This window comes from Hippopotamus amphibius, chromosome 12, assembly GCF_030028045.1.
Source record: "Hippopotamus amphibius kiboko isolate mHipAmp2 chromosome 12, mHipAmp2.hap2, whole genome shotgun sequence".
NCBI classification, from domain to species: Eukaryota; Metazoa; Chordata; class Mammalia; order Artiodactyla; family Hippopotamidae; genus Hippopotamus; species Hippopotamus amphibius.
The window spans coordinates 23535680-23562226 of NC_080197.1; the positions used below are offsets into that span (position 1 = coordinate 23535680).

The 26547-nt window shown below is 48.1% G+C and overlaps 2 protein-coding genes across 5 annotated transcripts; one reads left to right on the forward strand and one right to left on the reverse strand.

Annotated features, from left to right (window-relative positions):
• SLA2 (Src like adaptor 2) lies at positions 1-18074 on the forward strand. Its single transcript, XM_057704049.1, has 7 exons — positions 1-82; positions 421-520; positions 908-994; positions 2708-2811; positions 15476-15625; positions 16384-16516; positions 16907-18074. The coding sequence occupies exons 1-7, from the start codon at positions 1-3 to the stop codon at positions 17055-17057; spliced, it is 807 nt and encodes a 268-aa protein (XP_057560032.1). The 3' UTR covers positions 17058-18074.
• Positions 18067-26547, reverse strand: RAB5IF (RAB5 interacting factor). 4 transcript variants are annotated; one of them, XM_057702193.1, is made up of 5 exons: positions 26193-26547; positions 24891-24920; positions 24589-24692; positions 19816-19945; positions 18067-18614 (listed from the first exon to the last, which is right to left on the reverse strand). In XM_057702193.1, exons 1-5 carry the CDS (start codon positions 26304-26306, stop codon positions 18573-18575), a joined length of 420 nt encoding a protein of 139 aa, XP_057558176.1. In that variant the 5' UTR covers positions 26307-26547; the 3' UTR covers positions 18067-18572. The 4 variants fall into 4 exon arrangements, with proteins under 4 accessions (XP_057558176.1, XP_057558180.1, XP_057558177.1 ...); XM_057702197.1 differs by lacking the exon at positions 26193-26547 and adding an exon at positions 25657-26148; XM_057702194.1 differs by lacking the exon at positions 24891-24920 and having other exon boundaries at positions 26178-26547.

Here is a 26547-nt window from a genome sequence, read left to right on the forward strand (position 1 = left end):
ATGTGCACCTCCCAGCCCCTCAAACCTAGTGCATCTGGTGGCCACCTCATCAATGCCTTTCAGAAGCTGAGCTCAGATCCAGGCTGATACTTGCTTAGAGCCATCCGTTGTAAGTTTGCTGAACAGCAGAATTCCTTTATCAAAATCTCCTGTGATGATCTGTATAAAAATGGGATTGTAGCCAGGAGCCCCACTCTTCTTGCCACATCAATCCTTTCTTTAGGGGACCCCAAGAGATGTCTGGGCACCCCCAGGGCTCTCTAGAGCCCTATGAGAAAGCATCAGATTCCAGGTTGCCAACCTGGGATCCCAGCAGACATGCCACCCTAGGGAACCTGTGGGAGGACTGATGGTGGGAGCCCAGCCTCCACTGGCACGCATGTCTGGCCAGAGGGTGACCATCTCTGTCCCTCCATCCAGAGAGCAGCAAGGCCAAAGCTGTGGCCTTGGGCAGTTTCCCAGTAGGCGAGCAGGCAGAGCTGTCGCTGAGACTGGGGGAGCCACTGACCATCGTCTCTGAGTAAGTCCCTCTGAGGGTGCTGTGTGGGGTGCTTTGTCCCCTCCCCCAGTCCCTTAAGATACATTAATGGGAGGAGGGGCCCCTTCCAGGACAAAAGAGCACGGCCTTCAATGCCGAGCTCACCCTGGGCTCTTATGGTGGGACTTTAGGCAGCTTGACAAACCTGCAGGGAGAAGCAGTGGGTGGGCAGGGCCTTGCAGGGGGCCCTGAATCAGGCCATCCACCACCCAGGAGGGATCCAGACTGGCTGGCGCAAGGAAACCTGGGAAACTCAGGTGGGATAGGTAGCCATAGGACCCAGCCTGGAGGGTCCTTGTGAATCCCAAATGAGCAGTGCCCAGGGCCTTGGCCCTGCTGAGAGGGGTCCCCTCACCCTTCTCTCTCCAGGGATGGAGACTGGTGGACGGTGCTGTCGGACGTCTCAGGCAGAAAGTACAGCATCCCCAGCATCCATGTGGCCAAGGTCTCCCACAGGTGAGTTCACACCCCAGGCCCTGCCTCGGGGGAGCTTCCTGCTTTCTCCTCCCGCGGGTGTAGTTCTTTACACCCAGTCTTATGCTGAGCAAAGCTGGGGGCAGGGGAGAATCAGGCCCAGACCCTGCCCTCAACAGGAGCTGAGAACTGACTCTCTCAGGTCAGCCTTTGAGACTTGGGAGCCCAGAGGAGGGGGCTCAGGAAGGCCTCACGGAGACGCGTTGCCCAGGCTTCAGAGGGTGGCCGGGACGCTGGTGGTGGAGAATGCTGAAAGGGACTTGCAGGAGGCGGGGGCAGCCGGCATAAATGTCCCCAGGAAGTCCTCAGGCTGCCCTTCAAAGAAGCATTTCCTCTCAAGGGCTGGACTCAGGGACGCAGCATCTCTTACAAAGCTGAGCCATCTCTTGCCAAGACTAAGTGACAAACTGACTCCAGAGCAAATTCTATGTTGAGAGAGAAAGGCAGTGAATAACCTGGAGCCAGGAACGTGTCGCTGTGTGTGCTGTGACAGCCGCTCTTCAGTTCTGAGCAAAAGCTCGACTCCCACACTGGATGGCCTTCCTTTCTGAAGCTCACGGTGCACCTGGCTCTGTTGAAAGTAACACAGGATCTTCGGACATGTGGACACCTCACAGAATCGGCTCACACAGAGGTCATGTGTCTCCCAGTGGCCTGGGCCTGCTGGGCAGAGGAAACACTGACTACCTCTAAGAGTCCCCTTTCCTTGCCACTGCTTCTTTTATAGCCTCAATTTTCATGAGTCATATGAATGATGTGTTTTATTTACTATAAAACTAGGCTCAGTTTGCGGCTGGCACCAAGAGAATCACAGCTTCTCTACTTTATTTACTCGGAATCAACTCAACCCTGACTCTGGCTTTGACTGGAATTTCACAAAATGACAGGGAGGCAGCCATTTCCATCAAACTGGCTTCTGGAGGTTTTGCCTGGGACCCCAGGGCGTGACTCTGGAGACAGTAAGAGGCTGATGGACTAGTAAGCCAAGAGATTCCTGCACAACTTCCTTGAACTTTCCATTGCAGTAAAGTCCTTCATGGACATATACAGGAGAAGGATTAAGTGAAGAAAGGAAGGAAAATGTGGGCTCAGAGTTATCAACAATCCCAGCATTGGAAGAGGCGCGTACGGCCATCGGTGGGGCACATGATTTTTTCCAAAGTTTTGGAATGTCTTGAACATTCTAGTTCCAAACTTTCTACCCACAGATAAGCACCAGTGGGAGTTAGATTTCAGTGATGGCGCGTAAATGTTCACCTGCATGCCTTTTGGCTACAAAGTTAAACTTTAAACTGTTGAAATAAAATATTTACTAAACTTTTTTTTAAAAGTAGGGGCAATTCCTGGAGAGGTGGAGGCTTGGAAATGTGAGTGGATGGCGTAGGGACGCCGGGGGAACGGGGCAATGATAGGAAAGGGTCTGGGATCACCTGACCTGCCCCCAGACCCTGGCCACTTTGGAATGAGGTCTTCAGTCGGAAAAGGCTGGGGCTGACCCCATCAGATTGTCCTCTGAGGCCCCTGGAGTCAAGACCAGGACAAAGCTGGGGGGCTTGAGAGACCCCAGGCCAGCTCTTTATGGGACACTGGGAACTCTGAGGCCCACAGAGAGAGGAGAGTTTCCAGTAAAGTCTTGGCCCAGCCCCCCCCCAGGCTGACCCCTGACCCTCTCTGCTTCCCACCCCCACTCCACAGGTGGCTGTATGAGGGCCTGAGCCGGGAGAAAGCTGAGGAGCTGCTGCTGCTGCCTGGAAACCCCGGAGGGGCCTTCCTCATCCGGGAGAGCCAGACCAGGAAAGGTGGGTAGGCTCAGCCCCACTCTGGGCTCGTCCCTTTCATGCCGAGAGCCGGGTGTGATGTGACTTGGGGTAGAGGTAGGAGGCCACATGTGAAGGGCTGGAGACCTGGCCTTGAACTCAAGCAGTCTGGCTGACCAACCACATGTTGCTGCCATGAGAACCCATCAACAACGGGGCAAGAACCTGCATTTCTAAAAGTGGGTGTGAGTTGCCCACAGGAGGAATCCAGGCTCCGCCAACACTTTGGCAACTGGGACTTGTAATATAGTCGCAGGATTTCCCTGCCTTGACCAGCAATGATTTCTCCCTCCCCAAGACACAACAGCAGCCTGATCTCTTGGCAAAATGTTGACAAGGTCTCTGTGTTTTGGGTCACCAGCCAGTGACCAGAAAACTAAGAGTCACCTCACGTTCTTCCTCTCTCTGCTGTGCAGATGGGGAAACTGAGGCCCACAGAAGGATAGGGACATGTCATCCTGCATGTTCATGTGGGACTTCTCCCTCCCCAGGTGCAGGGCCTTTGCAAACAAAATACAAAGCTGAGTCTGTCTCTGTGCCCCTGCTGCTCTTTGAGTTGCCACCATGAGTCTCTCTCTCACTTTTTAAAAATATTTATTTATGTATGTATTTATTTGGCTGAGACAGGTCTTAGTTGCGGCACTTGGGATCTTTACTTACGGCACGTGGGGTCTAGTTTCCAGACCAGGGATCAAACCCAGGCCCCCTGCATTGGGAGCATGGAGTCTTGGCCACTCGACCACCAGGGAAGTCCCCGCCCTGAGTCTTTTACAGCAGGGACAGAGGGGACATTGAAGGGGTCGCAGTGCCCATGTTTATGTGAGGCCCTTTACGTGCCTTCAAACAACACCGTGGGGATTGTACTTCCAATGGCCCCATTTTACAGATGGGGAAACTGAGACTTTGGAGAAGAGAAACAACTTGCCTGGGGAGACACAGCTAATAAGTACAGAGCTGCGATTCATACCCAGCTGAGGTTCATCTCACTTCAGACACCCAAGAGAGCCCCACCTGTGACGATACTGGTGGCATTATAATCACAGGGGTGGACTAGGGAGAAGCTATTCAGGAGTGAGGACGGACCCCCTGTGCCTGCCCTAAACTGAACTAACTTTGGTGCGTTGTTCTACTCAGCTCTCCACTCAGTCTCCCTGCTGGGGTCTTTGCCTCTCCTTCCCTTCCTTTGGGAGCCTTGGGGTTGACCTCTCCCCAGCCCCTCCTACCATTTTCCAGGCAGCGCCCGCATCCCATGCTCACACACACCCGTATGCTGGCCAGGGTGGGGGGCTGGCTCAAGTGCAGCAGATACAAACAGGAAACCATAGCGGTGCTACTGGGGGCAGAGGTGCTGCAGACCGGGCCCCAGTGAGCCTGAGAAGCCACAGGAAGCGCTCCGAGCTCAGCTGCCCCACCCCCACCCCTTCTCTGACCCCGTTCAACCCCAAGAGCATAGTGACCAGAACTTAATGCCACTTTGCAAAGTTCTAAGAGGGCACATGTACAAGAGGAACTTGTGGAGCAAGAAAGGAGAAAGCAGAGCAGATAAGAATGCATAGGGTGCTTTTTTTCCCTTCCAGTTGTATTGAGACATAATTGATATGCAGCACTGTGTAAGTTTAAGGTGTAAAGAATCCATAGGATCTTTAAGGATCCACAAAATTGCTGGGATTAAGATTAGATTTGACTCTGAGGTTCCCCATAGCAACACCAAAAGGGGAGAGAACAGAATGCAGCTCTCATTATCAAAAAAGGAAGGAATTTGCCAATTCTGCAGGAGAGGCAAGTCTCCTGACACTAATTTCTAATCTCTTCAACTGGGGCTTCCTTTCAGAAAATGTTTGTCAAGTTTCAGGTCACGACCCATTGTGGACCAAGAAATCGGGTTAATGCAGTGGTTATAGACCAGTGGGTCTCGAGCCTGGGTGGGCATCAGGATCACCTGGAGGGTTGGTTAAACCTGGTCCAGCCAGTTCTCATTTGGTGAGTCTGGGGCCTGAGAATTTGTCTTTCCAACAAGTTCGCAGGTGATGCTTGCTGCTGTTAGTCTGGGGACCGCACTTTAAGAACCACGGATCTAGACCTTGGCTGTGTGTCTGAATCACTTGGGGAAGATTTATAAATTACTGATGGATGCACCCTACCCCCAGAGTTTCTGATTTAATTGGTCAGGGGTGTGACCTGCGCCCTGGAAGCTACAAAAGCCCCCCAGGTGACTCTGATGTGCAGTCAAGGTTGAGACCCATTGATTTAGTGGATCTGGACCAGTGAGTGTTTAAAGTGAAATACAGGACTTCCTAGGTGGCGCAGTGGTTAAGAATCTGCCTGCCAATGCAGGGGACACGGGATCGAGCCCTGCTCTGGGAAGATCCCACATGCCACGGAGCAACTAAGCCCGTGCGCCACAACTATGGAACCTGCGCTTTAGAGCCCGTATGCCGCAACGAAGACCCAACGCAGCCCATAAGTAAAATAATTTATTTAAAAAAAAATAAAGTGAAATACAGCTGAAAACATTAGGGTGCATCACTGGAGTTGGGGAAAATATTGCTTCATCAAACTTTTGTTTTTGATAATTTTAAGTGTGTCCTGGGTCACAGTGTAAAATTTCATACTGTGGTTTGTGGTTAAAAAATGTTTGACACTATAAGAAGCTGTAGGGGCCCGAGTGACGCCATAGAATGGTGGTTTTGAGACCTGAGTGTACAGGAATTGTCAGGGGAACATCTTGCCAACGCACTCTTGGGCCCCACCGCAGATCTGCCGAATCAGACTGTTGGGCACAGAGGTCAGAAATCTGCTTCCTTCACAAGCTCTCTGGATGGTTCTCATGTTCTTTTAAGTTTGAAAACACAGTTCCAATCTAGGGAACACAAAGTCAAGGAATGAGAGACGTTTTTCATGTTTACATAATGCATCTTGTCATATATAACAGTAATTAACTGTTGACTGAGTGTGTGATATCAGGATCAATATTTCTTTGGCCCAAGATCCAGATGTACCTCTGGGAAGGGAATTCTGCAAGGGCTTTGAGACTGTGGGTGGACCAAGGAGGAAGGCCTGGGGCCACTGAGCTCCCCAAAACACTCCTCAGAGTCTGGAGCGGAGAGGGGACGATCCCCCATCTTCCCCCGAGTCCCTCTGACATACCTGATTGTGTTCTAGGCCTGGGGGGAACCATGGCAGGGCCCAAGTCCAGCTGAAAACCTTGGTCTATGAAGGAGCATGAAGAGTTTGTGGAGGTCCCAGGAGCGCTCCAGAGGTCAACACCAGGGCCAGACCCCAATAGCATCACCCTCTTGCCTTCCTGATGTCCTACTGTGTGTGTATACTGTGTTGAGCGTGAGCGAGACCTGCTTCCTGCCCCTGAGGGGCTCACCTCTGTCCTTTCTGTCAGCTGAGAAACACTTAGAAGCATCTCCTCTGAGTCAGGCCTGCCAAGTTGTGTTTCCTATCCTCAGGCTTCAGTCGAGGGTCCAAGCTGCAGCATCCTTGAGGGTATCAGCTTCTCAGAGGTCTTAGTAGACGTTCAGAGGGTCCTGCTTGGTCTACCTCCCGTGCAGAGTTTTGGGGTTTTTTTTTCTAAATTTATTTATTGGCTGCATTGGGTCTTCGTTGATGTGCACGGGCTTTCTCTAGTTGCAGCGAGCGGGGGCTACTCTTCATTGCGGTGCACAGGCTTCTCAGTGCAGTGGCTTCTCTTGTTGCAGAGCACGGGCTCTAGGTGCATGGACTTTAGTAGTTGTGGCACACGGGCTCAGCTGCTCTGTGGCATGTGGGATCAAACCCATGACCACTGCATTGCCAGGCAGATTCTTAACAAGTTTACCACCAGGGAAGTCCCCCATGCCCCATTTTTAATCTACTCCCTCACACCACTGTGGACCCCTCTCCTCCTCCCCTCATCACCATCAGAACACCTGAGAGGATGTGGTGCCGGACCCCACAGGTCACTGCAGGCCAAGGTGTGATATTGGCTAAGCCTGCTGGGCTTTCTGGAATCTGGGACCTAGTACTTTCCTTGCCTTTGTTCCAATGGTCACCCTCTAGGCCCTGCACGCAGCCACAGCTCCCACCATTCCTTCCCACAGCCTGCCTTCTGGCCCACTGCCCACCAGAACACTCCATGAGTGAGCACACCTTGTTCTTTCCACTGCTGCATCCCTGCATACGAGCTTCCCTCAGCCTAGAAAGCCCTCTCCTCCATTCCTCCACTTGGCCAACTCACACTGATCCTTTATGACCCATTGCAATGTCACTTCCCCAGGTTATGTGTCACTCTTTGCTCTTACCTCCCATAGCATCCTCAAAAGACCCCTTCAGTAGCTGCAATAAATGTATTCCTTAAAACAAAGTCAGGGTATGTGGTCTAAGAGCAGGGGAACTAAATACTTGAGAATGAGGACCATAAAGGAAAATTCTGGCTGAGGGATGTGCTGGAGGGACAGGACTTCTTTCTTCAGAATACAAAGATATGATTACCTGTCTGGAGCTAGTGCAGTGCCAGCTTGTAGCTAGTGCTCAACAGATGTTTACTGTATACATGGGTAAGTGGATGAATTCATGTATGTACACTGAGGGGAGGAGAGAGGATGAGGAGCTGGGGTAGGGTAGACTGGCCCCCAACATCCTCTGTGTTCACAGCAGTAGGAGTGCAAATGGTGGCAAAGACTCCTCAAGTCTGCTTGTAATCATGGCTGTGTCCAGTGTTTATCACAGAGATTCGGTAATTCATTCAACAAATAAATATTGCATGGTGACTCTGCATCAGCTACTGTTCTAAATGCTGGGGATTCAACAATATAAAAAGCAAAATCCCTGCCCACAATCTAGCTGGCAGTGTGGACAGTGAACAAATAGTAATTAAGCATCTGATCATGACAAGTGCCACAAAGAAACAATAAAGCAGCAGTTAAGAGGAAGAGAGTTAACAGGTGCATCCTCAGCAGGAGGCAGGTGTGCCTGGAGCAGGTCCAAGGTCACCAGAAGTTGGGTCATGCAAGGCCTTTCCAGCGGGGGAGGGCTTTGGATTTATTTTATATGTGACAGGGAGGGTTCTAAGTATGGGAGTGACATGATCGGATCCCTCTGCTGTGCAAAGAGAGGATTTGGCAGGGGATGAGGCGGAAGTGGGAAGCCACATGGGAAGTTGTTGCAGGGTAAGAAGTGGTTGGATTCCGGATATGTTTGGAATGTAGCCAGTAGGGTTTTCTGTGGGGCTGGATGGGAGGCGAGAGAGAATGGAAGCTGTCAGGGATGATGCCAGGGTTAAGAGCTTAGTAATGGATGAATTGTGCTGCTGTTTTCTGAGACAGGAAGATGGTGAGCAGATAAATTAGAACCATCCCCCGTGAGGCTCACAGTTGGTTGTATGGTAGGGTGGGGTAGTGGTGAGGGACAGACGATGGGAGAATAGGACTTTTGGTGCTAGCATTTGTGTCTGGGCAAGCCTGGAGCTGGGGCTTCACCCAGGCAGAGAAGGTGCTCTGGAGAGGAGCTGTCTGAGCAGGAAATGGGTTGTGAAAGAAAGGCTGGTGGTTACTCAGGTGGAAGAGTGTTCCACATAAAAGGAACAGTGTGAGCAAAGGACCAGGGAACTGACGAGGAGTACTAGAGGCTTGCTGCATGTCAGATGCTGCTAAATGCTCTACCTGCTCTACTACCTGAATCCTTGTGCTAGTCTACTGAGATGGCGACAATAATTATCCCCTTTTACAGATGAAGAAACAGATCCAAGAGGTCAAATAATGCATCTTAGAGACACAGCCAGGGTTATAGTATGCAGGGGTGTTATAGTGTGTGACTCTGTGTGGGATGTGAGCCCAGGGAGTCTGAGTTTAAAAGAAGATGTCCTGGGACTTCCCTGGTGGTGCAGTGGTGAAGAATCTGCCTGCCAATGCAGGGGACATGGGTTCGAGCCCTGGTCTAGGAAGATCCCACGTGCGTCCGGAGCAACTAAGCCCACGAGCCACAATTACTGATCCCATGTGCCGCAACTACTGAAGCTCATGCTCTAGGGCCCAAATGCCACAACTACTGAGCCCACATGCTATAATTACTGCAGCCTGCCCACATAGAGCCCGTTCTCTGAAACAAGAGAAGCCACCACAATGAGAAGCGCATGCACCGCCACAGAGGAGCCCCCACTTGCCACAATTAGAGAAAGCCCGCATGCAGCAACAAAGACCCAACACAGCCAAATTAATTAATTAATTAATTAAAAATAAATAAAATAAAAGATGTCCTGGAACTGGGAGACAGCGGCAGATGTTTGGGACTGGCTGGAGCATGCAGTGAGAAGGAACAGCAGGATACCAGGCAAATAGGGCAGTCACAGATGGCCTTGGTAGGTGACTGCCCCCACAATGGGATAGACACCCCCACATGGGGCTGACAGAGCTTGCTTATCTCTCTGAGTCTACCAGTCAGATCCTCGGTGTAGCTGTGTGGACCCTTCCTGGTTCTAGTAACCGTAGTGACAGTGGCCGGGGGGGGGTGGCTGGAGAACCAGGCCCCATAGAGGGACCTGGTCACTTCATTCAGCTGATTAGTTGGCTGCCAGGGCCTATGTTCAGATATGTAGCCCTTTCCCAACCACAGAGCTTTTTCAGGGTCACAGCACATTTCCAGAAGAGATTCTTCTTAAAGGTACAGAGTCAAGGGGTCTCCAGAATCAGGTAGGCAACAAGGAAAAGGAAGCAGGGACCCTACCCCAGACTTCTCAAAATATATTGACTTTGTATCCTGTAGCCTTGCTAAATTCACTTCTTAGTTCTAGTAGCTTTTTTGTAGGTTCCTTAGGATTTTCTACGTGTGGTCACACATTATGTATAGATATAGTTTACTTATTTTCCAGTGCAGATACCTTTCATTTTTTTCTTGCCTTATTGCACTGATGTTATACTCTAGTATAACAAGTAAAGTGGAAAGAACATTCTTGCTTTGTTCTTTTTTAATTTTACTTTATTTTAAAAAATTTATTTTTTTGTTTTTTGGCTGTGTTGGGTCTTTGTTGTGCGCACAGGCTTTTCTCTGGTTGCAGCAAGTGGGGGCTACTCTTCATTGTGGTGCATGGGCTTCTCACTGCGGTGGCTTCTCTTGTTGCAAAGCATGGGCTTTAGGCGTGCGGGCTTCAGCAGTAGCGGCATGCGGGATCAGCAGTTGTGGCGCATGGGCTTAGTGGCTTCACGGCATGTGGGATCTTCCCAGACCAGGGATTGAACCCGTGTCCCCTACATTGGCAGGCAGATTCTTAACCACTGCACCACCAGGGAAGTCCCTGTTCTTTTTTTAAGTTTTTTTTTGATATGGACCATTTTTAAAGTCTTTATTGAATTTGTCACAATATTGCTTATGCTTTATGCTTGTTTTTTGGCCTTGAGGCATGTGGCTTCCTAGCTCCCTGACCAGGGATCAAACCTGCACCCCCTGCATTGGAAGGCGAAGTCTCAACCACTGGACTGCAAGGGACGTCCCATGTTCTTAATCTTAGAAGGAAAAATTCAGTCTTTCCTATTAAGTATGACGTTACTTACAGATTTTTCACAGATTCTCTATGTCAGGGTTAGAGGCAGTACCCTTCTGTGGTAGGCAGGATAGCCCCCCAGCGATGTCCAGGTCCTAATCCCTGAAACCTGTCAATATGAACTATCTTACATTGCAAAAGAGAGTTTGTAGACATGATGAAGGATTTTGAGATGGGGATTACCCCATCTGGTCACTTAGTTCAGCGGGTTAATTGGCCAGCTGATGGATTACCCAGATGAACCCAATGAAATCACAAGGGTCTTTTCAAGAAGGAGGTAAGAGGGTAAGAGTTTGAGAGAGATTGGAAGATACTACGCTGCTGGCTTTCAAGACGGAGTAAGGGGCCAAGAGCTAAGGAATGCAGGTGGCTTGTAGAAACTGAGAAGGCAAAGAAATGGATTCTCCTCTAGAGCATGTAGAAGAAATACAGGCCTGCTGATACCTTGATTTTAGTTTAGTGAAACCCATTTCAGATTTATGATCCCCCAAATTGTAAGATAATACATTTTTATTTTAAACCACTAAATATATTGCCATTTGTTACAGCAGCAATAGGAAATTATTACACCTTCTATTTGTAGTTTTTTCTTTTTTTACAAATCATGATGGGTGTTGAATTTTATCAAATTATTTTTCTACATTTCTCTAGGTGATCATGTTTTTTCTCCTTTATTCTACTAATATAGTGAGTTAACATTGATGTTCAAGTTTTAAATCAACTTGTATTTCTGGGATAAAGCCAATTTAGTCATAATGTATTATCTTTTTTATATATTGCTGGATTCAGTTTGCTAATAGTGTGTTAAGGATTTTTTGTGTCTACATATAGAGAGATACTGATCTATAGTTTTCTCATAATGTTTTTTGCCTGGTTTTTATAGCAAGTTAATTGCTGGCCTCAAAAATGGGTGGGGAAATATTACCCTCTCTATTTTCTTAAAGAGTTTCTTTAAAATTGGTATTATTTCTTCTTTAAATGTTTGACAGAAAGCACTAGTCAAGCCATCTGGACGCAGAGCTGTCTTTGAGGCAAGTTTTAAAATTATGAATTCAATTTCTGCAATAGAAATAAGTCTCTTCAAATTTTCTATTTCTTATGTCAGTTTTGATCACTTGTGTCTTTTAAGGAATTTGTCCATTTCATCCAAGTTGTGGAATTTATTGGCATAAAGTTGTTCATAATATGCCCTTATCCTTTTAATGTGTGTAGGAAATATAGTGATGTCCCCTCTTCATTCCTGATATTGGTAATTTGTGGGGTGGGGGTGGGGGGTTGTTTCTTGATCAGTCTAGTTTGAGCTTTATAAATTTTCTCAAACTTTTCAAGATTGATAAAAATCAGCATTTGATTTTTCTTTACTGTTTTCTATTTCTTTTATTTTCGCATTATCTTTATTTCCTTCCTTCTACTTAAATTTATTCTTTTTTCAGCTTTTGAAAGTAGAAACTTAGGGACTTCCATGGTTAAGACTCGCCCTCCACTGCAGGTGTGGGTTTGATCCCTTGTTGGGGAGCTAAGATCCCACACGTTTCCTGGCCAAAAAACCAAAACATGAAGCAGAAGCAACACTGTAACAAATTCAATAAAGACTTTAAAAATGGTCCACATCAAAGAAAGAAAATCTTAAAAAAAGAAAATTCACTTCATGCCTTTTTTTCAAATGTAAGATTTTTTTTCCAAATTTATTTATTTATTATTGGCTGTGTTGGGTCTTCATTACTGCACACGGGCTTTCTCTAGTTGCAGTGAGCGGGGGCTACTCTTCATTGTGGTGTGTGGGCTCCTCATTGTGGTGGCTTCTCTTTTGGAGAGCACAGGCTCTAGGCACGTGGGCTTCAGTAGTTGCAGCACATGGGCTCAATATTTGTGGCTCATGGGCTCTAGAGCACAGGCCCAATAGTTGTGGCACACGGGGTTAGTTGCTCTGCAGCATGTGGTATCTTCCTGGGGCAGGGATTGAATCCATGTTCCCTGCATTGGCAGGCAGATTCTTAACCACTGCGCCACCTAGGAAGTCCTAAATGTTAAGATTTAAAACTACAAATGTACCTTTAAGTCCTGATTTAGCTGAGCTCACAAATTTTTATTATTAGTTAAAAATATTTTCTAATTTTGTTGGTGATTTCTTCTTTGATCCCTGGGTTATTTCCAAGTATCAGATCTTTTTGTTATTAATTTATAACTTAATTCTGTTGTGGTCAGAAAACATACCTTTGTTTCAATCCTTTTAAATTTCTGTTTTTACGGCCCAGTCTCTAGTCTGCCTTGAATATTCCATGTGCACTTGTTGAACCAATGTTTGTTAATTAAGGGCTGATTGCATTGTTGAACTCTTCTATAGCCCTACTGATTTTTTTCTTTTTTAAAAAATATATTTATTTATTTATTTATTTATTGGCTGCGTTGGGTGGCCACAGGCACACGGGCTTTCTCTAGTTGCGGTGAGCGGGGGCTACTCTTCGTTGTAGTTCACGGGCTTCTCATTGCGGTGGCTTCTCTTCTTGTGGAGCACAGGTTCTAGGCACGTGGGCTTCAGCAGTTGTGGCACATGGGCTCAATAGTTGTAGCTCATGGGCTATAGAGCACAGGCTCAGTAGTTGTGGCACACGGGCTTAGTTGCTCCAAGGATCTTCCTGGCTTAGGGCTCAAACCTGTGTCCCCTGCATTGGCAGGCTGATTCTTTTTTTTTTTTTTTTTTTGAGATTTCTCTTTTCTTGGCAGGCTGATTCTTAACCACTGTGCCACCAGAGAAGTCCCTAGCTTATTGATTTTTCTCTCCTATCAAGTACTGAGAGAAGAGTGTTGAAATCTCCAGTTATAATTATGCACATCTATTTCTTCTGTTAATACTGTTGGCTTTGCTACTATATTTTGAATCTCTGGGTGCATACAAATTCAGGATATCCTTTTATCTCTGGTAATACTCTTGGTCTTGAACTCTACTTTTCTGATATTAACATAATCATTCCAGCTTTCCTATGATTAATGTTTGCATGATACACATTTTTCCATCTTTTTACTTTTAGCCAGCGTTTTAATATTCAAAGTGTGTTTATCACGTACCTGGGTCTTGCTTTTTACAACAGAGTTTGAAAATCTCTGCCTTTTAATGGAGTATTTAGATCATTTCCTCAAAGTAAAAGCTTCCTAAAACTGAGCAGTACCTGTGGTTTGGGAAATTGACTCCTGAATTTTGTCAGCATCCCACAGGGAAAGGTAAAGTGACAGGGTCGCTGCCTCTTCTTCCAGGTTCTCTGTGCCAGCTTTGTTATCTGTAAGGTGGGGATAACTGTATCCGCGTCATGGGGTGGCAATGAGAGTTAGATGAGATAATGCATGTAGAAAGCGCGTAGTGGCGCTCAGTAAACCAAAGCTGCAGGAGGCCTCAGGTCAGCAGACGGTGATAACAGGCCATTACTATCATTTCACCAAGCACCCTTTTCCCATTCGGCTGTGATGAAGTGTTGACTTAAGAAATGAATCCCAGTTTACAGTCATAAAGAGCTCTCATGTGCATCCTTATCTGCTGAAAACTACTATTGGAGGCCTAGCTTTATATAGTTATATAGTTATGATTTTATTTATTTTTTTAATTTTTTTTTTTTTTTGGCTGTGTGTAGGCTTTCTCTAGTTGTGGTGAACAGGGGCTAGTCTTTGTTGTGGTGCACAGGCTTCTCAGTGAGGTGGCTTCTCTTGTTGCAGAGCACAGACTCTAGGTGCTCAGGCTTCAGTAGTTGTGGCAGGTGGGCTCAGTAGTTGTGGCACACAGGCTTAGTTGCTCCATGGCATGTGGATCTTCCCAGACCAGGGATTGAACCCGTGTCCCCAGCATTGGCACGTGAATTCTCAACCACTGGGCCACCAGGGAGGTTCAGTTACGATTTTATATAGTCGTTTTTCTCTATTCATTTTTCAACCATGTGCTTTTCCTCTTCTAGCCAGTTATCCTTTTTTTTTTCCTTTTTTTTAAAGTAAAATTTTTGTTGAAACCTATCAAACTGTACAGTTAAAATATATGCATTTTATTTTATACAAATTATACCTCAATAAAGTTGATTTTAAAAACTAAAACAGGGAGTTCTCTGGTAGCTAGTGGTTAGGATTCTAGGCTTTCACTACCATGGCCTGGGTTCAGTCCCTGGTCTCAGACCTGAGATCGCAAGTGACATGGCATGGCCAAAAAAAAAACCAAAAACCTAAAACAAAACTGAAAAATTCTTTCACATGCATCAGTATATATAATATTCAGGTATAGGTTAAAGACTAATAATAAGACCAACATCCATATGCCCAACTACCAGCTTAAGAAATTGTGCAACAGTCCCTTTGAAGCCCCGGCCTGCTTCACTGTGTTAATTAGCTATTTTTCTTCACAGTTTTGCCAAACATGCATCTCTGTGCAATAGCCTTGGCTGCCTCTGAGCTTCAAATAGAATCATACTGAACATACGCGTCTGTGACTTGCCGTTTCTGCTTATTATTTTAAACATTTATCTGTGCTTGTGTGTGTGGTGGTTATTAACTTTTACTGCTGAGTAGTGTTACATTCTAGAATCTACCATTCTCTTGAGTGCATATGGGCTGTTTGCAGTTTGGGGCTTTTCTCAACAACGCTGCTATGAATATTTTTGTTCGTGTATTTGCAAGGTGTCATGCTGGGATGGAACTGCTGGGTTGTGAGGTATGAGCATGTTCAACTCGACTAGTTGGTGCCAACTGTTTCCAAAGTGGCTTATACTAATTTATCTTTCCACCAGCACGGCAAGAATTCCTCTTTCTCCACGTCCTTGCTGACGTCTACTGACACATGTTCACATGCCAACACTTCTGTCCACTTGAGTCTCTATAACAGCAGCCAACACTTAATGGCCACTAACGTGAGGCAGGCCCTGTTCTGAGTCCTCTGTGTGCGTTATCTCATTTCATCCTCACAAGAGCCCTAGCTATTATGCATGTGTGTCATTTACGACCAAGAGAGCAAGTCTTTGTCCCGTCCCCTTTCCTTTCCATCTGGGCCCGGTGGCCACTCTCTGTGGCCACTTCATGTCTTCCTTCTTCCATCCTGGGCTGGGCTGGGTCTCAGCAGGGCCTTAGTCCTACCCCAGACCCTTTCCTCCTCAGGCTGTTACTCCCTGTCAGTCCGCCTCAGCCGCCCTGCATCCTGGGACAAGGTCAAACACTACAGGATCCAGCGCCTTGACAATGGATGGCTGTACATCTCACCACGCCTCACCTTCCCCTCACTCCAGGCCCTGGTGGACCATTACTCCGGTATGGCTGTCCCCTGCCTCTACGAGAGTGGGCTGGGATGTGGGGTCTGGGGGGGGGCAGTTAGTCATGCCCTTGGACATTTTGCCTGCTGGACAATATCCAAACAGGAGAAGGCCCTCCCCTTTCTCCATGCCAGTCCCTGTGCCAAGAAACACAGCCTGGGAGCCCTAACTTGATCTCATGCCCACAGAGCCACACAGATGTCCCGTGTAAGTGCAGGCCAGTACCTCACCCACCACTGTGGTTCTGAGTCAGGGTCCCCGGTGGCTGGCACAGTTCTCTCCACAGGAACTAGGTCCAGAGCTGTTGCTCGTGTGGAATTCAGTTGATCCTCAGCATTTTCTGGCGCCGGTCCTGTACCAGGCACTGGAGGATGCAGCCACTGCAGCACAGCGTCAAAGAGGCAGCGAGCAGAGGTCACTACTGGGAAAACTGATCAGGGGATTTCTGCATGGTCATTCCATGCAGCAGATACTGACAGAACAAGTCATTCCTTAGCTTTCTTCTTTCTAAAGCACTTCCTTAACCAGAAACCGGGGCTCAAAGAGGTCCAGCAATGTACCCAAAATCACACGGTAAATTTAAGTCTCCCCAAACCTAGCCCAGAATGACCTGTGACTGCATCTCAGCTCCCAGATTAACAGCTTGGAGTGCAAGCTCTCACCTGCCAAGAGTAGAAAGCTGTCAGTGTGAGGGTAGGTTAGGGAGGAAAGCAGGGCTGGAGTCAGCCATGTCAAAGGTCTAGGTCTCTTCCTCAGAGCTGGCGGATGACATCTGCTGCCTCCTCAAGGAGCCCTGTGCCCTGCGGAGGGCTGGCCCACTCTCTGGCAAGTCCATACCCCTACCTGTGACTGTGCAGACGACACCACTCAATTGGAAAGAGCTGGACAGGTGAGGGGCCCCTGGAACATGCAGGCAGAACAAAGGAGAGTCAGAAGGACCCACCCCTGGGAACCTGGAATGGGCTTGTCACCTTCAGGGAGGTCATCTTCCTGGGAGCCAGTAAGCACAGACTGAACTCATACAGAGCCAGCAGTTCTGCTGGGGTGGGCATGGATGTAGGGCATGCCTGGGCACCAGGGTGGCCAGGGTGGAAGGCCAGACAAGATGGGGTACAACAGAGAGCACCAGTCCTGAGTGAAGTCAAGGAGGGGTCTGATTTGACATGGAACAGGGAACCACTGTGAGTTTTTCAGCAGGTTTTGGGAACAGGGAACTGTGTGGCAGGGACAGGGAAGAGGGTGAGGCTCCCTGACCCAACTCTTTTCCCCCTCTCCACAGCTCTCTCCTGTTCTCTGAAGCATCTGCCACAAGGGAGGAGTCCCTCCTCAGTGAGGGGCTCCGGGAGGCCATTAGCTCCTACATCAGCCTGACTGATGACAACTCCTTGGACGATACCAAGGCCCAAAGCAGAGGCCGAAAGGGGAACTAAGGCTGCAGCACCTAGAACCCCAACTCAGCTCAGCCTGACTGAGCACCCCAGAGGCAAGGCTGCACAGAGCGAGGGGAGGGCTGGGACACAGAGGCACATCCAGAGTCCCACCTGTATCCTCTGTTCCTTCTCTCTCAGCCCTAAGAAGTCACTTAACCTCCTCCCAGTGCCATGACCCGACCTATAATCTCTAGTTCGAGTATGGACCAGTTAAGAGCAGGGCCAGGACTCCAAAAAAAAAAGACTCCTCAGTCTGACCCAGTCAGTTCCTGAGTTTGGGATTCCCAGTACCATCTTCCTCCCTCTGCCTGTTGAGAGTCTCATTCTACATCCCCACAACCCCTCCCACAAGGTAGAAAACAACCACCTGCACCAAGGAGAAAAAAAATAATCATTTAAAGAAAACTGACCAGTCTCACTCAGAATGCCACCACACCTCAGAAGGTAGGACTCTGGCCTAGAAGGGATAGGAAAGCAGAGGGGATGGGTGGCTTAAATGGTAGCAGAACCTGGGCTGTCAACTTCTACCTGACCGCCACAGCAAAGAGCAGGACCTCTGACGGTCCAGGTCCTCCACGCCCCCATTAAGCCCCTTCTCTGGACAGTCCTAGCTCAGATCTTTCATTCTGTGGCTCACTGGACTCTGGCTAAGCTTTCCTGGCTACAACAGCCTCGCCATCTTGTGGCCAAATGCAAAATGACACCATTTGAGCTAGCATGCTGCAGTGAGGTCCGTGATGGCCCTCAGTGCTGTGCAGGGGCAGCAGGGCACCAGAAGGTGGTAAGCCCTCTCTCCACAAAGCCAAGGCCACAGCCTATACCAACTCCAGCCCTCGATTTCCCTGCTGCCAGTTAAGGGAAAGAAGCCTGGCTGGAGCTGCTAAGGGAGCATGGAGAGCAGGGAGAGGGAGGAGGGAAGGGGAGGGGAGGGCGCCACCCCTATTGCTCCTACTGGGTTCTGAGGCTAGAGGTGAGGTGGGAAAGGCTTCACCAGGTATCATCAACAGGGTCTCAGTTAAAGATCTGATTTATTCAAGTATCTGAAAACATTCTACAATGAAAACTGTTATTAGATGCTGCTTGTACTGTGCTATGGACCACGCACATACTGCCATACTGTTTTCAGACGACTTGAAATGCCAATGATTGATAGTTTAAAAACTGTACACCTGATGGAGAAGGAAGACAATTTAATGTTTCATCCGGATCCAGAGGTGCACCAAATTATAGGACAGCTCCAGTCGGCAAACAGGTGTTTCATGATGGTATCCAAGAAGAAATGGTTGGTGATGGACGATTCAGAAATGCTTCCCCAAAAGGTGGATGGTTCTTTAAAAAGTTTCAGGTCACAACCCTTGCAGAAAACACTGACGCCCAACACACTGATTCTTGGTCCAGGAAACGTGGGTCTTCCAGGTTCCATGTGGCTGGGCTGCCCCTAATAATCATGTTTCCGTGGTGTAACTAAGAGGGTCCTTTGGAGCGGACCGGGAGCAGGTGGGGGCCATGCACCGATCAGTCATAGTGGATGGCAGTGTAAAAGATGATCCAGATGACCTGGAGAGGAAACAAGCAATGTTCACAGGTCCCCTCACCAACAGGGTCAACACAGGCTCTTATTCTACAAAACAAAAGCGTCCTAAGAACGTGTGCACAGTGGACTTCCTGGGGGCTATCCAATGCCTAAGCTGCTTGGAGGCCTACATCATTTCACTGAATTCAATCTAATAGAGCCCAGGACCACCTTCCTGTGTTCCCAAAGGGACCCTGGACAAGTCTCTCTCCCTGCCAAACAGTGACCAGAGGGCGAGGGCTTAGACTTATAGGTGTGGAACGGATATAGGTAAAGCAAACTGTACTGCAAGTGTTAGTATTAGCAACAAACACGAAAATGAAACCACTGTCATGTCCTGTCAGCTTTCATATCAAATAAAGCAAAGGTTCTCAAAGCTGACTGTCCTTTGCAGTCTCGGGGGACCTTTAAAAACATACAGAGAAATGCCCGGGCACCACCTCCCAGAGATTTTGATTTTATTGGTTTGGGCTAGGGTCTACAATTTTAAAAAATTAACTTTGAGATACAATTCATATTTCATAAAGTTTACTCTTTTAAAGTATACAATTCAGAGGTTTTTAGTGTACTCAGAGTTGTAAAAACATTTTGGAGCATTTTCATCACCCTGAAAACAAAACCTACTCCCATTTTCCCATTTCCCCACGACCCCTGCCACCGGCAACCACTAATCTACTTTTTATCCATATGGATTTGCCTATTCTGAACATTTCACATAAATGGAATCACACGATTTGTGGTCTTTTGTGTCTGGATTGGTTCACCTAACATCCTTGTTGTAGCATGTACCAGTACTTCATTCCTCTTTATGGGCAAGTAATATTCTACTACTTGGGTATACAATATTTCATCTAGCCATTCATCAGGTGATGGTTGTTTGCATTTTTTTGGCTATTATGAATATATTTTTAAATGTTTCCCAGTTTTTAATATGCAGCCAGAGTTGAGTATTAGATCTAGAAACTGACAACGAGCCTTGGTTTTGCACACTACAGGGAGGCTACACAGTGTATCACATCACACCTTTTGGGACATTAACTCAGGAAAGGATATGCCCTTCAGCCTCAGAAGTCTTGAAAAATGGTACCCAAATCACATAGTGTAACTCAGTCAAGGGGCTCCCCCTGAATAACTGATGTCTCTGGAAATGCCAAAACTTGCTGTAAAATTATCAGCTACACATACCATGAACAAGGCAAACGATGTCATAAACCCTTCTTTTGTGAGCTCCCACGTGCCGCCATATTCTTCCTCATCTATCTGCAGGTAGTTGCTAAAGTAGAGGTACAGGACGCCTGCATTGATCAGGCAGAATCTGAAGCGAGAGAGGACAAGCACTAAACATACATTGTAAGCTTGGAAGACTCACAACTCCCACCAACATGATCCAGCTCTATGGGGCACCTGCTGTTGCAGTTAACTGTTTGTATTATGGGGGCAAACGAAATAATACGTGAAAACACCTAGGCCCTCAATGGAGCTGCCCACTTAGTTGTGCTAGAGATGTAAAAAAGGAGCAACTCTTTTTAGTTGACCAGCAAAAGCAAAAAATAAATATAAAGCACACCTCAGTTCTCCAAGTCCCCTTGAAGTAACAGAAGGCTGCTGAAAAATCCCAAACAGGACCAGTACCTGACATGGGCCTCCAGGTAGCTCCAGCTTGGGTAGGGGGTGGCCATGGGAAAAACACATGTTAAGTGGCTGCTTCATGGCCTACTTAAGCAAGCAAGAGCATAGTAAAGCAGCCCCTGCATAATTCCCAATGGGAGACAACTTCTGAATGTCCACTGTCCGCTAGTGAACTTGATGCAGATGAACATGACAGTTCCTGCCCTCAGCCCACCATCTATCAGGGCGCCAACAACAGCAATCAGAGTGGAATTGAAACCAGAGGTTTATGAACACTTCCAAGAAGGTCTTTGGTCCCCATCATGTATGATTTAACTGATGCAGGAATCCAAATACCATAAGGAGTAACATATCACTCTTTCTACTGATCTCTTGGTACTGTCATTGTGTAAAAGTAATATAAAGTGATCAAAACTTTCTTCATAATCTTTCCAGGTACAGCACCTAATCTAATGGGAGACTTTGATGCCTTAAGCCACATCCCTTCTGAAGGCTGCAGTGGAAAATGCAAAGAGAACAGGCTCCTCCTAGTGGATGAAGTGTGGGCTAGTGCAGGGCAGGGCAGTAAGACGGTGGTGAGGAGTGTAAATCAGGATGGGGCAGGTGGGTGGCAGAACAGACCCTGAGGCTGTCTGAGCAAGGTAACAATGAGGTAGGGTGTGCATACACCAGGAAGTCTAGTGTAGACAGAGTACGGGCTTTCTCATGAGTGGAAGGAGCAGGAGCTGGGACTGGTTTAAACCTGTTTCGGGACATAAGTACAAATAAAGTTTGAGGACAGGGACTGGGAAAATGGCTGAATGGGGAGGCAAGAAGCCCCAAAAGCTTTAAGTCTAAGGGCCTGGGAGAACCACAGGTCCAGTAACAAACAGGGAGTCAGGAAGGACCGACAGTTTTTCTTGGATTTCACACGAAATACAGTCCTTGGCTTGGCTATGTCATGGCCACATCCTTATTGTCTACTAGAAATCTTGGGACCCAGCCAATCTGACTACCTCCCCCTGATAGGAGTTCCATTTTGGACAAGCTGAGTTAGTGGCTCTAGACAGAGCCTGCTAATGGGATTTAGAAATGTCACTCTGGGGCTCAGCTAATAAGCTACGGCTGGAGAGTGACTGGAGACTCATTGAGAGTCTCCAGCTGTAAAAGTGGTTGCTTAGCGAGATGGGAAAGGGAAAGACATAAAGGATGACAGGGAGAGAGAAAAGGGCTGACACAGGCCCTGCCTTCCAAGGTCACACATTAAGTAGAAAGTGGTCATAGAAACAAATGCATTTAAATGCCTGGTGGTCAAGGGGGAGGGGTCAGGAAAGGACTGGAAGGGCTCACATGAAGCTTTAAGGATGGGCATAAATTCTATATTGTAAACAGGAGAACTACACAGCAAATGTGTGGACAAAGAAATGAACATGCTGGGGAGTTCCCTGGCGGTCCAGTGGTGAAGACTCTATGCTTCCACTGCAGGGGGCCGCGGATTCGATCCCTGGTAGGGGAACTAAGATCCTGTACGCTGCGCAGCCAAAAAAGAGGGCGAAAAAAAGACTGACTCTCAAATGGATTTTTTTTTTCATTGTTCATTTATTTAATTTTTGGTTGCATCAGGTCTTAGCTGCAGCATGCAGGATCTTTGTTGTGGCATGTGGGATCTTTTGTTGTGGCACACGGGCTTCGCTCTAGTTGTGGCCCGCATGATCAGTAGTTGTGGCGCACGCAGGCTTAGTTGCCCCCAAGGCACGTGGGATCTTAGTTCCCTGACCAGGGTTCGAACCCATGTTCCCTGCACTTAAGGCAGATTCTTAACCACTGGACCACCAGGGAAGTCCCTCAAATAGATTTCTAACAATTCTATCTTAAAAACTCCAGTCAAAATTTTAACAAAATAATACATCTCTAACAAGTACTGACTTCAGGGCTGGAAGGTAATATACGAATCTGCTTCCAAGGGTCAATGGGAATTTGTTTCAGCTTTTCAAAAATTTTAACAAGCATTCACTGAGCACCTCTTAATCATGTGCCAAGCTCTGTGGGAGACAGAGAGCCAGAGATGGAGGAACAGAGCCCCTCTCCAATAATGCAAAACCTTAGCAGACAGAGCAGAACCATCACACTCAGTTCCCAGACAAATTTTAAATAATGATACCCAAGGAAATGGCTTCACCTTAATAGGCCCTAACTGGTGGCGACACCAGAAACGAAGAGAAGTCAAGCGGGAGTCCAGACAGGGGGCAGCGAAGGCAGGAAGTGAGGAGGAGATGGTCACCAGAACTGAGCACCAGGCAGCTGAGTCAGACAGATGGAGGAGAAGGGGTGTGTGTGGAAAAATCAATGTCCTTGGGCACTTTCCAAGAGCAGGGGAAGAGGTGCCAACCAAAGGAGGGAAGGGATTCCTCTGGAGTGAGAGAAACGCTCTGGCAGGACAGAGTGGGACCGAATCCTAGAAAACAGGTAGTCCTGAGAAAGTGGCATGATGGGTAAGCCACTCCAAGGTGAATTCACTACAAACACCCCGTTTGTCTTCTCAATAGCCAGCCATACTTTATCACTCTTTGTAAAGCTAATCATATGATTGCAGTTAACCCCTGATGGAGTACCTATGATGTACTAAGCCCTACATTTAGCAATGTACTTGTACCATCTCAATTAATTCACACAACAATCTCACGAGGAAGGTACTTCTCTACTGCCCCGATTTTAATGAGGAAACTGAGTCTCAGAAAGTGAGCTCCAAATTACATAGCTTGAAAGTGGCAGAGCTGGAACTTGAATCCAGAGCTTTCTATAAAGTTTAAAAAAAAATCTGTTTGGGCAGCCTTACCCATTTGCCACAGTGGGAAGGATACTAGATTAGCTCTAGTCTTTGCAATATTATTCCCAGATTAGGTGACTTCAGAGAAATCCCGCAGGACTCCTGCAAGACCAGATAGGTGCAGGGGGTTTGAACCAGTGTCATCCTCTCCTAGAAAAGTGATCTGGGGAAGATAGGAGACTGACTACCTTTTGCCTTTAGATTGCCTTCTGCCTTCTCTGGCATCTTCTTTGTATCTGCCTCTTTTCTCACAGAAAAGCTCAAACAGGGTGACCAACGTTCTAAAAGTGTATCTACATACCACTTCCACCCCGAGAAGACCTCTGTGAACCCCAGGTCCTGCCTGTGTCTCATCACCCTCAATGAGTCTTCATCAAAAGTCCACTCCATGGGCTTCCTAGGTGGCGCAGTGGTTAAGAATCCGCCTGCCAATGCAGGGGACACAGGTTCGATCCCTGCTCCAGGAAGATCCCACATGCCACGGAGCAACTAAGCCCGTGTGCCAAAAAAAAAAAAAAACAAAACAAACAAACAAAAGTCCACTCCGTCAAAGTCAGTCAGAGGATAAACCCTTATGGCTTCCTTGGACAAACACTTTGCTCAGCAACATAAATCAAAAACCTCCTTTTGGGTTATCTTCTGAGCAAACAGGCAACTCAAATGGGTTTGAAACGATTTCACACTTTTCACCCCAGAGTAAGGGAATAATAAGAGATGTGATCACGGTTAAAACAATCTATGTGATTTTCCATGGATGAGTATGACAGTTTGTATTCTCTGTGTGAAAAGAGAAAAGGCCAGAGGCCTGCCTGTCCATTTGTATCACAACTTGCCCACAACTCCTATCATAAGACAATTCCCACAAATCCTTTTAATTCAACCTGGCAGGCATGCAGACTCACTTTTGGTGACTTGTTAACAAGCTTACCCATGACCAGGGGCTGGTGTCAACTGCTGCCACAGTACATAATAAAAAGACGGAGGGCCCAATCTCCTACTTTTTCACTGCCTTTAAAGTGTAGGGACCTGAGACTTCCCTGGTGGTCCAGTGGTTAAGACCTTGCACTTCCACTGCAGGGGACACAAGTTCAATCCCTGTTCAGGGAACTAAAGATCCCACACGCCAGGAGGTGCAACCAAAAAAAAAAAAAGGCAGGGACTTAAAACAACTTCTGCCAAAGCCAAGATTCAGGACATCCAGCACAGAGCACAAGGAAGTGGTCATCAAGCACAGAAGCTCTTCCACTTTCCAAACTTCCATAGGCAACAAAGATCACGTCAGAACTAGATGCCTGCTACCAACAGGCAACATGACAACCTCTCCTATGAGGTCACTATGGACCCACGAATGAACAAACTAACCCAGATCTCCGTAAAGGTAGCATGCCTGACCCAAGATGCTCCCAGGCCTGTTGAACTGAGAAGTGCTGCATCAGACCCAGGAGTGCCATCATGGGGCTGTTTTTTTCACCTTAGTCATTACACACACACACACACACACAAAACCAAAAATCAAGACTTACCCTGCTATTCCCAAGAAACCTCGCAACGGTAACACTCCCCAAATGACACCTAGGACCACAGCAATGATCTGTCGGAACCAGTAGATCACATCTAAAAATTCATCCTGTTGAAAAGAGAGAGAATGTGTGCATTATCTGGAGTGGGTGCCACAAAAGAACCTCTCGTAATAGGTGTGGAACAGAAAAGCTTTCTGCTAAATGCATCTTCCAGAGAAATTTTCCCCAAAAGTAATGATATATGGTTCTCAAATCTCCACATCTTCTTATACTAAAATATGGTAAAAAATGATGTATTTAGTTACCTTAAGTGATGACTTCCAGGGTGTTGTGCTCTACATAAAAATTTTTAGAAAAATCATTTTTTTCAGAAGCTACAAAAATGACATTGCTATGATAGTAATTGAGCTACTGGCCTGTTATCTGACCTGGGGAGACCTGGACAGACTATCTGCAGGCAGAAGGGCTGACTGTTAACCATTTCAGAATCACCTTCCCACACACTGAATTTTGAGTAAGTCACAAAAGAGAGATCAGATTAGAAACAAAAATGCTGGAGGCAGGTGCCAGCATATCTAATTTTCATACAAGAACACGGAAGACTCAGGTTTCTGACCTCCCCTGGACTGCAGAAACCAGTCCGTCCTTACACAAGAAAAGAAAGAAATGACACAGCAAATCAGAAAGGTTTTACAAGAGCTGGGCAGGACTGGGGGCAGGACAAAGGGCACCTTCAGGAAGTGCCTCCCATCCCCCCTTACAGGAGCTCCAGGAACACCGACTTCATCAATCCAAAACAAACAAACAAACAAGGAAAAGATCGCAAATCTAACATTCTTTTCAGGCCCACTGGAATCAAGCTCTGTGTGATGGTTCCTTCCACACCATGGAGCAGGGCTGGGGAAGTGCTTACACGCAGATCTTCTGAATGCGTGTGACCAGTAAGGACATCCTGAAGTCCCCCCACCATTCCTCACACACATTCGCTGGTTTCTCCCCCGCTCCCTCGCGCGCACACACGCTCACCCCTGACAGGCGGTCTCCGTCTCCCCTCTCAACTCTCACACTTACCAGGGTAGTGGGTTTTCTCATTCAGCGGCGAAGCGCTGGCAGCTCACCTCTGGCGAGCCTCGCGATGCGCTAAGCGCTCTACCGCACCTCGGTACCCCACATCACCGATGCACAGAGAGCGCCTGACACACAGCAAGTGTTCAGTAGAAGTCTGCTACCGTCACCGTGCGTGCTAACCACAGGGGCAAGTAGTTAACTCGACAAGCTAAGTCACTTACTCAAGCTCCCCCTGGCAGTAAAAGGCGGAGATCTACCCGAGTCCAGCCCACTCTCGCAGTTGAGGCGCCCGACCTGCCCGCGGGGGGCAACTCCTCCGCCTCCTCCTTGCTGTTTCCTGCGTGACCCAGGCGACTTCACCCTTAGGCCACTCCGTGCTGAGCCCCGAGCCCGACACCCCCGGGCCACCCGCCCCACCACCCCGAACATTCGGCCGCGCCCGGACGGGGGCAGGGGCAGGGGCAGACTCGGGCCTGTCCATTCGTCCCCGAGTCCCAGCCGGCTCCTCGGACGTGCGCCCTCACCAAGCCCCACCGCACCTTGTCCTCCCAGGCCGCGTCGCTCCGCAGCACCTTGCTCCAGACAGAGACTTTGAGGGCCCCGTTGGCCAGCTGCGGCTGAGACGGCTCCTCCTTCCGCCGCCCGCCGCTCATCCTCCCGCCGCGCCGCCCGGACCGGGCTTGGGGCGCGCGGGCCGATCGGAAAGGGGTCGGGGTCTGGGGTCGCGGGTCACGGCGCACGGGGCGGCGGCGGCGGCGGCAGCAGCAGCAGCAGCGGCGGCGACTGGCTCAGCGGATCAGTTCGGCGGCGGGCCGAAAGCTGCCCCCACTTGGCCAATGACCCCAGTTCTGCGGGCTCGGCCGAGACCAGGAGCGCCGGGGGCGGAGCAACGCA